This window comes from Punica granatum, chromosome 8 (genome assembly GCF_007655135.1).
Source record: "Punica granatum isolate Tunisia-2019 chromosome 8, ASM765513v2, whole genome shotgun sequence".
NCBI classification, from domain to species: Eukaryota; Viridiplantae; Streptophyta; class Magnoliopsida; order Myrtales; family Lythraceae; genus Punica; species Punica granatum.
In genome coordinates, this window is record NC_045134.1 from 11,573,836 (window position 1) to 11,589,304 (window position 15,469).

At 39.7% G+C, this 15,469-nt stretch overlaps 2 protein-coding genes across 5 annotated transcripts; both read right to left on the bottom strand.

Moving 5' to 3' along the window:
• Window positions 1–1,195: 1,195 nt before the first annotated feature.
• LOC116186990 lies at window positions 1,196–5,654 on the bottom strand. 3 transcript variants are annotated; one of them, XM_031515554.1, is made up of 13 exons: window positions 5,495–5,654; window positions 5,299–5,364; window positions 4,669–4,734; window positions 4,421–4,496; window positions 4,251–4,328; window positions 4,025–4,122; window positions 3,184–3,257; window positions 3,008–3,098; window positions 2,351–2,508; window positions 2,193–2,235; window positions 1,993–2,058; window positions 1,702–1,779; window positions 1,196–1,333 (listed from the first exon to the last, which is right to left on the bottom strand). In XM_031515554.1, exons 1-13 carry the CDS (start codon window positions 5,591–5,593, stop codon window positions 1,259–1,261), a joined length of 1,068 nt encoding a protein of 355 aa, XP_031371414.1. In that variant the 5' UTR covers window positions 5,594–5,654; the 3' UTR covers window positions 1,196–1,258. The 3 variants fall into 3 exon arrangements, with proteins under 3 accessions (XP_031371414.1, XP_031371416.1, XP_031371417.1); XM_031515556.1 differs by lacking the exon at window positions 1,993–2,058; XM_031515557.1 differs by lacking the exons at window positions 5,299–5,364; window positions 5,495–5,654 and adding an exon at window positions 5,033–5,282.
• Window positions 5,655–10,909: 5,255 nt separating this feature from the next.
• LOC116188189 (tubby-like F-box protein 1) lies at window positions 10,910–14,395 on the bottom strand. Of its 2 annotated transcripts, none has more exons than XM_031517383.1 (5): window positions 13,493–14,395; window positions 12,859–13,293; window positions 12,685–12,772; window positions 12,198–12,330; window positions 10,910–12,062 (listed from the first exon to the last, which is right to left on the bottom strand). In XM_031517383.1, exons 2-5 carry the CDS (start codon window positions 13,207–13,209, stop codon window positions 11,330–11,332), a joined length of 1,305 nt encoding a protein of 434 aa, XP_031373243.1. In that variant the 5' UTR covers window positions 13,210–13,293; window positions 13,493–14,395; the 3' UTR covers window positions 10,910–11,329. The 2 variants fall into 2 exon arrangements, with proteins under 2 accessions (XP_031373243.1, XP_031373244.1); XM_031517384.1 differs by having other exon boundaries at window positions 14,145–14,394.
• Window positions 14,396–15,469: the final 1,074 nt, after the last annotated feature.

The window sequence follows — 15,469 nt, forward strand, 5'->3', positions numbered from 1 at the left end:
TATATATCAATAATGAGCTTATATGATCCTTTTCCTCGATCACTTTTCCTTATCGTATGGACAATTAAGATGGGTATTTTGTTCTTGAAGCAAAAATAAAAGAATGGAAACTTTTGGCATTGGATGATGCACTGTGAAAGCGAAGGGTGACAGTGAGATCATGGGCAATTTCAAATGTTCGTCGGATTCTTTTCTGTGAATTTCGAATCATTTACACTGCAGGTACTAATAAATCGCTCGGTCAGCCGATGACCGTATTCTTGTGGTTAAAAGATCATTTTGCAATTGGACAAGAGGACTGCTAATCCATGTTGCCTTTTCTTTTCTGCATATTTCCCGAGTCAGTCAAGCTCCTTTCTCCTCTCTATATAATCCTTTTCCTTCGACCGACCGCCGACCAACCAAAAGAGAGAGACAGTGACGTAAAAGTCAATACTTTTATAAAAGAAAATTCAAATTTGGTTGTTAAATCTTTAATTAGTGATACATGTCTGTTTTAATTTAAGAATTCACAATTTTCACCAAACAAAAATATCAAGATATTTTACGTAACTTTGGTGACAGTGTATGTATTTGGAGAGGAAGGAAAGGAATTTCAATGGTTAAACTTAAAAGGAAATTAGGTACGATGAAAATGCACTGGGAGTAAGTGATTAAAAGATTCCAAGTAACTCACCAAAAAAAAAAAAAAAAATCCCAATTCAAAAAGAAAAAGCATTACACAGAACACACAAAATCGAGCGTCGTGATACTTGTTCTCGCCTTTAAAACGTCAAACTGATTCTATTTCCAATTTTCGTCAATAGATTTTCCGGAACTCTTTTATTGAAGTTTTTTCCTGTTGCCCGTTGCATCCGTCCCTTTTTCAAAATCATTTCACTTTCGATTGACCTAACCTATCGAGGAGTGCTTGCAATCACTTGACCATGACACTGAAATCCGGAACCACGGAAAAGATGTCATATAGAGTTACAAATGAATCAAAACAGGTTTTTTCTGATTCAAAGCGTCTTTGATAGATACAGCAACTCACACTATGTAGCCCGGAAACAGAGCATTTCAAATCCTTTACATTTTTATATCGAAGGAACTGATCACAATACCACCGGCCACACAAGCTGGCGTGCTTTGCCTCTTCTGATGATATCAAATTCTCCAAAGGAAATGCTTTGTTTCCTTTTTCTACTGTTTAAAAACACGCTGAACGAACTAAGGACCCCTTCGCCGAAGTCCTTGAGTGCAGCGCCTGTCTTCTTTTCTATCTTTCCACGACATCAGCCACGAAGATGCTACCAGAGTCGCACCATCCGCCCAAAACGTCCTTCCCGGGACACTGTCAGCAGAACGAGTAGACACTCACCAATGAATTTCCATCAAAAGCCACAAGTGAAGGTACACATCCATATACACTGCTTATGGGCCACACTTGGTATAAAGAATGGACGAGGATAATGATTCAGTCAATATACTGCTTCCTAGAGCCATTCTATTTCCTAAAAGTTTCCCATTTCTTCTTCGTTCCGCACACAGGAATGCATTATAATCTTCAGAGAGCAGTGAATTCATACACAAGGCACCACACAACTGCTCAAACTCCAAGAAACTAACAACTTCCAGCCACGATTGATGCAATTCCTAACTCAATGTCTGATAAATGAAACTACAAACATGTAGAGAACTTCTGCAGATAATAAATCATACCTTATTGAAACCAAGCCAGTTCGAATCACCTCTAAACGTAAATGCTTTCTTACTTTTCTTCCACTGCCCACAAGATACCTGCTCAATGCAAGCTTGTTAGTATGAGAGAGAAATTTTGGGACAAAGGGGTAACTAATTTCAGATTACAAGGGACGTCTGAACTGCTAGTTGGTAATAAAACGAATAATGTGAGTTGGCAAAATGAGGGGGCTGGGGGAAGAATGCAACAGAATCTGATGAACAAGAGATCTTTGAAGTCATTGTTATTATTATTATTATTACAACAATCACCTCATAATCCATCCCTTGTATATATATGTAGTCGGGATCAACTGAAGAGAATGAGAGTCCTGTAATCTGCTAGGCGAGCAAACAGCAGCTTTTTACTGACTATGGAGCTCCCAATTTTTTGCTTTAAATCAAATTTGGAATGAAACAACTGCAGGGACCATTGAAGAGATGAGATTACAGGAGACTCTTATATAACTGACCTCATACTTTGAGCAATTCACCCATCTAGATAATGCTGACCACCTGTACTAAAACATTGTTGAGTGTCTGCTGACCAAGTAATAGAAATCAAACATCTCGTAGATTTTCTAGAGTTTTCATGATTAAATACTAAAAAGATGAAATAGACATTCTTGACCTGCGAGGATCATATATGGTCACAGTGCGGTCAGCTCCACCCACAGCTATGTTGTCTCTAGATGAGCTGCAGACGGCATAGAAGATGTCACCTATAGATCCACAAATTCTTTGCAGGCAGCCTCCATTCTCCTTTATTCGCAGGTCCCATATAGTCAGCTGCAGGATTCCAGACAATGACTAATTGGGAATTCGAGAAGATGGTTGCTAATTGGCTATCATCAAACCAGTCAAGAAAAGCAAGATTTGTTTCATGGTTCAATATTTCCAGAATTAGACAAGTCCAATTACTTGCTCAAACATCATTTCAGGAAAAACTAAAATTACTTCTAATAAAAGAGGGCCGATACAGAATAGTCTCGGGGATATCAATGCTCGTCTGATCTTATTTGAAGAATGGGCCCTCGATGTGAGCCGTCAATTTAATAACTTTCCATAGTAAGTAAGTCGATACCAACCTTGTAAAGCAGTTCCATACAGACCTAACCTCATGTAAAAAGTTCTAACTCGATTTCGTTCTAGTTGAGAGAAGTGATTGGCTCTATCTTATAAAGTTCACATTAATTGACAACAGGTTTTAATTATCGAAAATCCTTCAGGCTGGTGGGTGACATGCTTATGAAAACGAGACAAAACTAGGTGTCGCCAATGGGCAAACCTGACATCCTTCAGTGACAGCAAGTATCGAATTTCCACCCCCATTACTGCCTAAGTTCTGTACGAAGTTCAGCGAAGATGGATACCACAGGCTGAAAGACGATTAGGTAGATAAGAAAACATTATAATCAAAGATGACGAGTGGGAAGGAGAAGAAATGCATTGTCAAAGACTTACGTTCGCAATGTCCGGAGATGGATATCCTGGTCATAGATATCGATGCTTTTGCTGAAGCTTCGTGCAACAGCTGCCTGCATTTTTGGAGCAGTTAGTGAAACTAAGGAATTGATCACATAGCACTTGGGCGTTTCAATCAAGGGTGTAAAAGATAGCATATAACAGTTCATTCTTAAAATATATGTACAGCAGATCATTGTTCTGGAATTTGGCCTTCATTCAGATGTTATCGGATGACCATTAATGAATATGATGAACCAATAAATAGCAATTGACATGAGGATCTCTAATAGTTAATCCATGAACTTAACTAAATCCTTCAATTTCATGATAGAACAAAGAACTATTTTTGTCACGAATCCTGAATGAACAACTGAATGGAAGGGCAACCAAAACAGGTCCTGGTGCCATAAGAAGCACGAAGAGAGAAAGGAAAAGGCGTCCAAGAGAGAAAAAAGCCGTGCAGCATGTCCAAAAGCTTCTCAGTACAAGACTATTTAAGCTGAAGACAACACATGATTGTCAACTATCATCCACACAACAAATTCACAGAGGAAATATGCCAAGCAAAGGGTGACATTGATTTGGAGAAAAGAATTATTCAGTGAAGATAGTTTATAGTTTAAAAGATAAATATTTTGGATGGACCGATAACCTGTTTAGATGCCAAAACTTCTGTGCCGTGTTTTGTACAGAAAAATGAAAGTGTTATGGAATGGAATCGCCACATAAGGCTGGATCCCCTCATGCAGTGACTCCATTCCCTTCCTTTAGACCAATGAGATCTTAGAAGTCAAAGGAATAAATAAATCAGCACAAGAGTTGGGCACAGGTCACTTACCATGGACCAATGACTTGGACTGAAGCACACTCCAGCCCAGCTGCCCTCACCGACACCACAATCTTGAGGCAAAACCGAGTACGTGATCTTGTCCACATCTGAAAATTTTAAATGGGAATAGATAGAAAGCATAACCACCATAGGCCATGAAAATAATATGGATTTTATAGTTTTGATAAATTAGAGAAACTACAACTCATACAGCAAGAAGGCAAGTAAAACTTACTTTTACCACTGATATCAAGTTTGGAAACAATGAGGTGGCCATAAGAATCCACGCTTCCCAAAATCAAGTGACCAGTGCCTATATGTCATGAAAAACAATGTGAAGATCCATTACTTCACATTTTCGAAAACTAAACATAATCTGTGACTTGCAAAAAAGAATCTTCTCACTGTCAGTTTCGGCAAGAACTATGCTTTGAATTTCCGAACGATGAGGGCATCGATTGACTAATACAGAATCTGTAATCTTCAAATAGGCAACATGATCAGTTACACTATTAATACCCAAAGTGAATAAAGACAGGAGCGATAGAATGCAGATTTTCCAAATGGGCCAGAAGAAATTGGAATTCGTTTATGGTTCAAATTCGGCAATAATTGTGAAAGCCAGAAAGTGAACTTAGAGGGTCACAGGATACCTGCGTGTGAAAAGGAATCAGGAGGTTGTCTTTGCCCTCACTAACCAAAGCATCCTCAGAAGGCACCTACAGAACAATCTTCAAACATAACCAAATTGCACATCCGAAATTCACAGAAACTGCCTTCTTTACGAACAAATTGTGTGCGCCATTTTGGCACTCATTTGGAGTATTCAGAATGAAAACATGACTATCCAGAGCAGTACAGTTGTTTTAAGAAACAATTACTCAAGCGTCTCTTCCACTCGCATTGAGTTCGACAATGGGACCACTTTTGCACCCCGAAAAAGGTTGAGTCTCAGCTAACTTAGCACCACAGCCCGACATAACACTATCTATTGATTTAACAGGAATGGCAGATGACCTTGCAAGTCAGTTGTTCCGACACCATTCTTCAGAGGGCAAAATGAGATTCTACGAACTAACTTGGCAACAAATCATTAAGGTTTCTCGCAGAGTCCACGTCATTTGGCCCGAAATCAACCGAAAGAATCCAATCCATAATTGCCCATTTCATATGATGGCCACAAGCAGCTCGTGCGCGAAAAGCAAAATCAAAACTTTAGACTGAGAAATGAAATCCCCCACATACGACGATGAAAGCAAGTAAAAAGGAATCCGAATCTCGACCTTGAGTTTATAAACATTGCAGCCGGAGGCAATGTAAACACAGCAAGCAGAGCCATCCTCGTCCACCTGAACAAGCCAGAGCAGTGAGAAGTCAATCAGAAATTTGACAGAGACAGAGGAGGAGACGAGAGTATTTAGGGTTTTGGAAGAAGGGGGGGTGGCGGAGAAATGGAAGAAGGGCTGTGCTGTACTGTACATGGAGAGCGAGGCGGGTGGATTGGAGGCTCCCCGGAGATGGGTTCTGAATCAGAGACGGAGGCACCGACGCCTTCAACAGACTCTTCGCCTCCAGCATTGATAATGGCGGGAAGGGAACCCGTCATGGACATTGACTGAAGCAGCGCCACATTTATATGGGAAGGTCTATTGATGCAGCATAGTAAATTACTCTAAAGATGCGTTAAAATGGTAAATCATGGGTATTTTAAGATATTATTGTCATTACCAGAGAGGATAAATTACATAGCTTGAAAAACTATATCAATGGGGAATTATATGGTGCAATCAATAAATTTGGTTGCACTATACCATCAAATAAATTACTAATACTGCGTTTGATTTCAAAGTAAGATTTTAAAATTAGATTTTAATTTTAAAAAAGAGTGGTATAAATGGAGCACACCATTTGACTTTATATGAGTTATTTTGTTTTGTTGTGGAAAAAGAGTGATATAAATGGGGCCCACCCTTTGACTTTGTATAAGTTATTTTGTTTTATTATGAGTAGAATTAAATTAAAGTACGATTTTAAAATCATATTATGAAACCAACAAACCATAAATGTGTAAGTAAAATTCTTTAAAATTTGTGTACTTTATTTCAAATTTTGAATAATTTATAGCGAAAGGTGTGTAATTTATTTTGAAATTTATTCAACTTACTTTATTTCTTTTTGTGGGTAGAACTTATTAATTTCTCTATAAGTAATTTACTAAAAATTCGTATAAATTAGTACGAATTGAAGTAACTAATTTTATTTGCATGGTGCTACCCAATTGTACCATAGACCATTCACTCTCAAAATGATTCTTCAAGTTTAAATCGGTCACGACTTTGGCTCTCAAAAAAATTTTACCACCAAAACCATCCTCTAACATTAATTTCGTCTATCAGAATAGTCATTCGTTAAAGTAACAAAATGATAATCTGATGTGGCCTCCTATTTAAATTGACAATGTTATTTAATCTCAAACTCTAAAATTTACGCCATTTTTCTCTTTTAAAAAAATGGCAAAAAAAAATTTAATAAAGGGGAGCTCCCACCAAAGCTCTCCCCTCTATATTCTCTCCCTTATAAGAGAGAGGGAATAGCGAGAGAGCTCTGGCAGGGGCTCCCCCCGATGAACACCCTAGTAGGCGGGTCGTTGAAGGCCTGAGAAGTCAATTGCAACTTCGCTCGGGGTGAATCGCAGGCAGGGGAGCTCTTGCCAAGCTACCCGGTTCTCTCTCTCTCTCTCCGAAAGGAGAGGGAGCAAAGGTATCACAGGTGGGGGAGCTTCTACCATGGTACATCTTTTTTAATTGGAATTAGTTTAATTCACGTGTCGCGTGGTAATTTTTTTGTCAATTTTTATAGGATCTAAAGTAGGTAATTAACACATAATATATATGAAGAAAAATATATAAAATAACTACATGTTTTTACCAAGTAGACCTAACAAATGATAGAAATCGTGGGCGTAGACAAATATGTAATCCGGCCTAGTAGAAATGCGTATAACAATATTCATGTAATATAACTCTAATAGCATTGGCCCAATGATTAAAGGAAGCAACTTCATCGATGAAGATCCAAGTTTTTGTGCCTTGTATTTATAGGGATATCGGACATTGAACTTGAATAATATCACATGCATCGAGGGTGCTCTCCAATTATCGAGAAATTTTTTATTTTTCAAGAAATTTAGTTATATATTATTACTTACAAATGATACGGAAACATAATTAAAATGCGTAGAATATGATACAAGCAAATTATAATGTAAGTTCATTGAACTGAAATAGAAAGGTCAATGCAATATAGAGCTGAGAGTTTGTAATTTCGTTTATGTTGTACTTTTTGTCTATGTGCGCCCAACTTTTATATATTATAAGTGATTTGATATCTCTCAATCTATAATGAACTACATGCACAGTAAGATATCAAAGCGAAACTTGAAAAGTGAACTTTAATGCTGATGGGGTTCTCTCTTGATTTATCGTTATCTCAAGTTCAATCCCTAACCTGACCAAGTATGGACTGAAACGATATGCTTACAACTGATATGTAAAATTTCTCATAAAATAATTGTGGTTTATGATACATATATACATATATACATATATATATATATATATATATATTTTTTTTTTTTTTTTTTGCTTGAGAATTGTTGTAAATATTTGATGTAACATGACAAAACTATATGAAATGGCAATCCTAGTACTTCTTATCGAAGTACCTGTTTATCCTTATTCATAAAAGGAGAATGAAATGACTTGAAATGAGTGAAATCTCCACTTGGGCACATCGGCCATCTTCATGTGACAATTGACCATGTTCATGTGCCCATCTTCATAATTTTAGTATTATCTTCTAAAATTTAAAAAAAAAAAATGATGGAAGTCCAATGGCTATTCCTTTTCTATTCTTTAACCACTACAGTATTCATGTATTCCCTAGGATCATACATCGAGTGCTCCACCAACTCTTTTCTTCAACCTCTCTCTCTCTCTCTCTCAAATCAATTGATATCTTATATATATTACTCAAAGTATAATTAGAACAATCTCTCTCTTTGAGATACGGATTCGTTTTGAGGGAAAAGAAAATCTCCATTGTGCAAAAGGGAGATGTTCTCTTCATGGGTAAAGCGGGGAAGATGATTATGTGGTGATGATTATAATATCGACAGTGGGAGGATCCCTTGGTGGACCCTGATTTTGACTTTTTATTGAGGAGTAGGCCTTTCAAACTATACGAAATTTCCAGAGGGTTTGGTCATGGAAGATCCAAGTAACCATATCGAAGTTCGACATCGCTGCTTCCTTCTTTTGTTGGACGGACAAGGACTGCCCCAGACCCGCACTCCATGCACGCCTTGACGACTCCACCTCTTCCGCCATATCAAAAAACAGGCGAATCTCAGTACTTTTAGGACAAATTTGTGGCATGAACTGAAGAGGATTAGATCCTCCTTCGGCATGATTACCAATTGTGAATCACTTACCACCTCGATGGAACAAAATGTTATTAATTCTTAGCAAATTGTCTAGTTGTATATACATTGCATAGCCAGGACCATGTTCCCAAATTGTTGAATCTATTAATTAGAGATTCTTCCCTAATCTAAGCCCCGCTCACTAACTAGATCAATGCACCGAATTCCAAATTCCGAGAATAAAGTTATCGGTTCAACCGGAATTCATAACTGTAATCAGTTTTTCCCTGGTGTTTATGAGTATCCAGCTTTCTTGCTATCTACATGTGAATAGGAAAAACCCTGCTCACATAGCTTTTCCAACTATTTGCAGGAACCAACCATAATAATAATAATGAGAAAATAATGGGTGAGGAAAACACAACTATTTGGTTGTGTAAGACTCCACTCATGAATAACACGTGTAAGATAAGAAAGAGAGAGAGTATATGGTGGGACACTTGTCATTCAGGAGTGAAGTTTTACACAAGTACACACCCAATATCTTCGGGTATCTATAGAGAAGTAAAAGGCAGGGCGTTCTTTCTGAGCTGTGAGCTGTGAGCTGTGAGTATAGGAATCAAAGGGGTCAGTGCATGCCAAAGGAATCCACTGACCACACACATCACCATTTCAGGAATGAAATGATTCTCTCAGCTTTCCCCTTCTGTTAAATTAAAATCACCATTTTGTTTTTCTCCCCTTTCATACATACCTGTCAGGGATGGGTCACATACACACGAGACCCATCGATGATATTTTTTTTAATTTGTTTTACGACCAGGCATTGGCATGGCCTTTCGCTTTCTCGATATGGGATTATATCTTAATAATAGCGAATCACCCCGCTTTTCCAATGTTTATTGTCATCTGTATAACTTTTTAGTTTAGCCGCTGCTGACTTCCACCTGCAATCTCTTGTTTTGAGCTACCTCACTTGTTAATTCCAAAGGACCACACACACATATATATATATATATGTTATCTTTCTTTGTATAAATATAACGAGAAAGAGACAGGGGATGGAGTGGGGGAGACATTCATCTACATCTTCTTCTTCTTCTTCTTCTTCTTCTTCTTCTTCTTCTCTTCTTCTTCTCTCTTCTTCTTCTTCTTCTTCTTCTTCTTCTTCTTCTTCTGCTTCTTTTGATCCTCTGAAGTGCTGATGATGGAAGGCGAGGGAGCTCGGAGAGAAGAGACATGGAGTCTCTTCAAGCCTCCATGAGAGACAGAGGAGATGTAGAAGAGAGTATGAAGTGCAGATTTGGATTGGCACTTCCCTCTGATAATTATGCATAGGAAAGGAGATATGAAAGGAAAGCTGTGCTCACTTCTGAAGACTCTGTCATTCCTCTACCTTCTCAGCAGCCTAATTCTTAGCAGCTGAGACCCATCTGCAAATTTTTTTTCCTCTTCGTCCCGAGCGGAGCGGAACTATAGAAAGTCGACTTCCAACAAGCAACTCTTCTGTCAAGAGTCGAGATCGTCAGAAATTCAAGAGGTTTGGGCTGGCTAATACCTCTGGTACTTAAGAGGAATAAACGTATATAAATGTAAACTCAGCTTAGATGTTTCTGATCTTCATTTCTGTCGTCCAAGTGTAGAAAATTAAGGAGCCAACTTAATTTAGTGGAAGCAAACTAGCCCTTTCAAGGCAAATATCTATATCCGATCGTAAGATCTAACAATCGGTTTGAACTAGCATGCTTCTCCTTCCAGTGTTGTATGTTCAGACTGCGATTTTTCCGGTAATTAACTCTTGGATCTTGAAACCTCCGGTATGCAGTATTAATACTGTTCAGTCAGCTGATTAGAAGTACAGGTCTCTATTAACTGACAATGGATTTTTCTAGCAGAAGATGATTTGCTCAATGCCGAGAATGTGTCGAGCAGAAAGGTTATGAACGTTCATTGTAGAAAGAAGTATCATTCACGATCTTGCGCTATGATTGTTCATTGAGGAAAGAAACAGTATGAATGTTCCCTGATGAATGTAGTCGCATAGATGATCACGCAGCTGCACTGTAAAAAGAACTATCATTAATAATCTTGGGCTATAATTGTTAAATCAACCGAAGAAGATTGAATTGAATGACTGGCACTTATGTTGAGTGATCAGCAGAACAAGGAGAAGTCCTCTCATCCCATCTCCATCCCGACTGTACGTCGCATATCCACGGAAAACTATCAGCTCAGTGCACGCTCAGTCATTCCGAGCATGAGAGTCTCTGGTGATATTATACAGGATATACGTGCTCGTACAAAACAGCATTGTAAACGATAAAATGAACTGTTCATATCTACCCAACCTAACATCACTTTCCTTTCAGAAAGAGGTGATAGCTGCTGGATGCTCTGCTTGAAACTGCCTGAACCCCCAACTGGGGCCCAGCGACATCTGAATTGAGCTCAGCAGATGAAGCACTTACAGACGGTGAAAAAACACGAAATGCTCCGTCATTCATATCTTTAAGTTCAGAAGCAGCAATTCTTCCCCGAAATTGCTAAACCAACATTCAACTGGAGAAGTCACGTTCGAGCGGAAATTTCCTGTTTGAACTTCTTAAATGACATTCTGAACGATAGCAACTACAATAGTAAGCGAAAAGGGAAAGACGATGACAGCATTTACAACTAAGACACACTTTGACAGGAGAAAAACATTAGGAAACAAATGAAGGCTAACGCAATTCAAGAGTTCTCCTAATCCCTTCTTTTACAGGAACAGCATACATCAGTTGCATCATCCTTGCAGACCATTACCTATGACCTATCACTTCTCTAAATTTCACAAACACAAATCTCTCTCCCAATTTCTTTAAACAGCTTACCCTCTTTCTCCGAGCTTCTCGCTATTCACAAGCCAATTTGGTGTCGAAGCTCGTCAGGCAGATGGCGAAAGCCTGAAATGCAGAGAGTGGGTAACGATAATCCATTGTGAACATGTCCTTCCCAACCTTACCAAACTGGAGAATGATCTTATCATGGTCGGTCTGAGAGCTCCCAGGCTGAGAAGATGACGGTGCAGGGCCAGTGCTATTACTGGGTGGATTCGCAGCAATCAGCTGGAAGTTCTTCACAGATGCCACTGTCACCCTGCCACGGAAGTTGAGGCACCAGCACTGTAGCTGCTCGTGCCATCTAGGTGCCTTGTTCTTGAGTACCAGAGGCCCCTCCTTCCTCTCCTCATCTCCGCCCTCCTCACCCAATGGCCCCAAGATGTCGGAGAATCGGGAACTGCTGAACTCTGTCGAAGTGTCAATCGACTTAGAAAATGACATGCTGCGGAAGGAATCCTCCAATGAGCGGGGAAGGAGCTCAGGCTGACCGGGGACAGACCCGCCCTGCGCGAGGGAAGAGGCTGGGATGGAGTGCATCATGCAATGCATCCTCCGTGGGCCCCTTGTGCCCAACACGTTGAGCTCGTATGTCACCTGAGCAATGTTGTAGCTTCCCGTGGGGACTTTCGGGGAGACTTTCTTAGAGTAGAACCTACGACTTCGTCCTGGTGGAGAAGAAAGCTGCGCATTGTTGTATGGAGGCTGGGTATCGTAAATTATGAATTTGGTGCCAAGAAAATTCGACCTGAAACAATTGTGCACGAGCAAATCTCAACAAATAGCATTTCCTTCATGTCTTACTAACAAAAAACAATGTGGTCAAACGGGACAACAAAGATAAATGGTACAGAGAAAATGATTGTAGATTAACCTTCCCTACCTTAATTTACCAATGTAAGTGCTGCTTGATCTTGATATGTTATCAACATGCATGGAAATTACATACTCAGTGCACGTTGTTCTCCGGGTGCGTTTCGCAGAAAGAAGGAACTTTCCATTCTCAACAAGCAGAGCTGCGAAAGCATAGCCAGTTATGAATAGGTTTTGGCCATTGAGAAAAATATGTATGTACTGAATCACGTATTTACGAGAGGAAACCTCGTGGTCAGTAATGATAACAAGTAGTTAATCGTCTCAAAGAAATTAAATTTATGTGAAAATTATAAAATGGAGGCACTCAAGCCTGTCCTGACAAACTACAAAATCAGTTTAGGAGCTTCCTTTTATTAAAGTATAAGTACCCGTAAACCAACCACAAAGAAGAAAGACTAAAGAAGCAAGCATTTGTTAACAGAAAAAACCAGTACAAGACAGCAGTAATACATCAATGTAACCCAATCAGTGTCGGCGGCAATTCTTAACTATACCTGGGTTGAGGCAGAGGAAGAGGTGATAAGTTAAATTCGATTTGTCCCGTTTGATAAAACACTGAATAGTCCCATCTCGAGGACCCGGCTGCATTACAGTTATGAAAACATGGCATTAAAGACCTCATCAACAGGAAACAAAACATCTCATTACCATAGATTGCCTTATCCTACCTGCTTCAATGAAACAGGGAAGGTTATCTTCCCAGATACCTCAGGGCAGTTAACGATCTCCTTGCACATTTCCCTCCACGACCTGCACACTCCAGCACAGGCAACTACGTGCTTACGAGCAGGCCACGTGCTCTCACTCGCCTCTAAACGCTTGATCACATCACGAAGCAGCTCAGGCGGGAGGCTGGCCCACTTGCTCGTCTGAACCACCAGAGGCGAATCGTGCAGCTCGTGGACTGAGCCCTGCGATTTCCCTTGGTGGTGCGAGCCAGGCAACCTCACCTCAAAACTCCGCCTTGACAAGCTCCCAAACCCATCCCTGATGTCACGGACTATACTACGGAATGACATTTATTCCAACTTTGCCAACGGATGCACTTCAACTCAATCTAATTGCGTAAATATATTCCTCTCCGGTCGATCAACACCTACAATCTGGAACGTTAACATAAAGTACTATTAACGATAATAATGAGCATGGCAATATCCAAATTCCACCAACAAATGCTTAACAACCAAGAAAAAAAAGAGGGGGAAACAATACAGATATGGGAAAAAAGGTTAAAGCAAGTAAAGATGATTCCAAGGAAAGAAACCCACCCGACATACACATAAACAAAGAAGCTAAAAATACCTGACTTTATGAGAAAAATTGTTCTGTTGTGCTCCAAACCCCAATTAGAACTTCATATTGCTGCTAATTCAAACCAACTTCCCTCTACCTTAGGAGCTCAAGCAGATGATAAGCAGCTCAAGTGGTCAATCCCCAGCAGAGCAAAAACACAAACCCTGGTGCTCAAATCTCACCAGGTCCAAAAGTTGCCTTGGGGTGAAAGCACCTAAAACATTAGAAAACACAAAATTTCCCAATACCCGATATTTTTATTTTCTGGCAATAAAATATCTATATTTCAACAGCTCCGGTCACTGGTCAGAGACAGACAATCTATCATCCCCTGGTCAAGAAAAACTCCCCTGGAGCTTCCCGGAGCTACAAGGGCAACCCAGAAACAATTTTTTTTTTCCCTTTCTTTGTAACTTCCCCCAACTATACAGCTCTAGCCTGGAAACCAACAGAGCTCTACACTTGAAGAAATGCTCTGTTCCACAGCTGGGTCTTCAGAGAAATGGAACCCACCAAAGACCAAGAACCACAAGCAGAAAACCCAGATCGTGGAAACGACCAATTGGGAGCTCGGAATCCGACAGCCCCCACAAAAGTTAACGGCTTGCCGGGGAAACAGACACCCCAAAGATGCAAGTGGGAGCAGGGAACAGAGACCCACCTAGGGTTTGAGAAGTATCCAGCCAAGGAAGCAGCTTTAGGGTTCTGCTGCAGCAGCAGCTCACTGTTGAAGATGCACGCTCAGATTGTAAGGGGGAAAAGGAGGAGGAAGGAGGAGAACGAGATCTAAGCAGAGGAGTTTACACTGAAAGCAGTCCACCCCCTTCACAACTCACAAGATCTCTCTCTCTCTACAGACTCGGTCTGAAATGGCTTTCTCTCTCTAAAACTGTCTCTCTGTGACCGGGAGACACGACCCCCGGCATTTTATTAAATCCCAATTCGCAAATTACCATTTTTTAATCAACAAATAATATAATAAAATAAATATTATTTGGTGTGAAAATTTGTGAGAGACATTGATTCGTAATTTCAAGACATCGAACATAAAAGTTATTTTTATTTCTCATAAACACTTTATCTGGACTCGAACTTATTTTTCCTTTTAATGGATTAGAACTGCTTATTAAGCAAAAACATTACGTTGGTAATATAAAATAATAATAGTCACGTGTCTTTTTCTTTTTGTTTTTATTTTTTTTTCTGCTCTGGATAACCCTTATGTCGTTAAGCAAAGAAAATGGGCCGATAAATAATAATTGCAAAAAGAAAAATGGCAAAATGTGGAGGATGAATTTACAATAATGCCCTTGACGGATTAGTCAATTTACTGGGTAGCTATTGACACGTGGCATTTGGAGATAAGAGTGGTAGGCACCGTTGGGGGAGCCACTCCGTCCACGCGGCTCCCGTCGGGAGAAGTGGCTGACGAATGCTAAACAAGTAAACGGAACGGACGAGAGGACTTGATGTCAGTGAGGGCAGGAAGGACATGAGATCCGGTGATCGCCGGTGCAATGCGGAATAGAAAGCTTATCCGGTCCTTTTAAAGAATCAGTTCTTGTTCTTTTTAACCGCTAAAAGTACGACAAAAAATAAGGATCGCAGTTAATCTTATTATTTATGACTATGAGGTCGGTTTAATCATGAAAGAAGGTCTGGACTGACTTTCGCGATTGATGATAAATTTTCCATGTGAGAGAAGAATGCCTTGTTCTTCCAAGATGGTTTCTGGTGTAACGTATAATAGGAAACTCACTATGCTCTTTTGAAACACCTTTCTTTGTTTAACTGGTAAATTCGTCTTACGATTGCAAGAGGTCGGGATCAGTTTTCGAAGGACGGTGAATTTCCCGTGTAGAAAAAAAATGGACTTACAACAACATGCACGCATTCGTTCAAGCAATATCCCTTGATCTTCATATGCTGTCACTGATGTGTTTCTCATAAGTAGTTGTATGATAAAAATTGTATCAAGCAAGAACT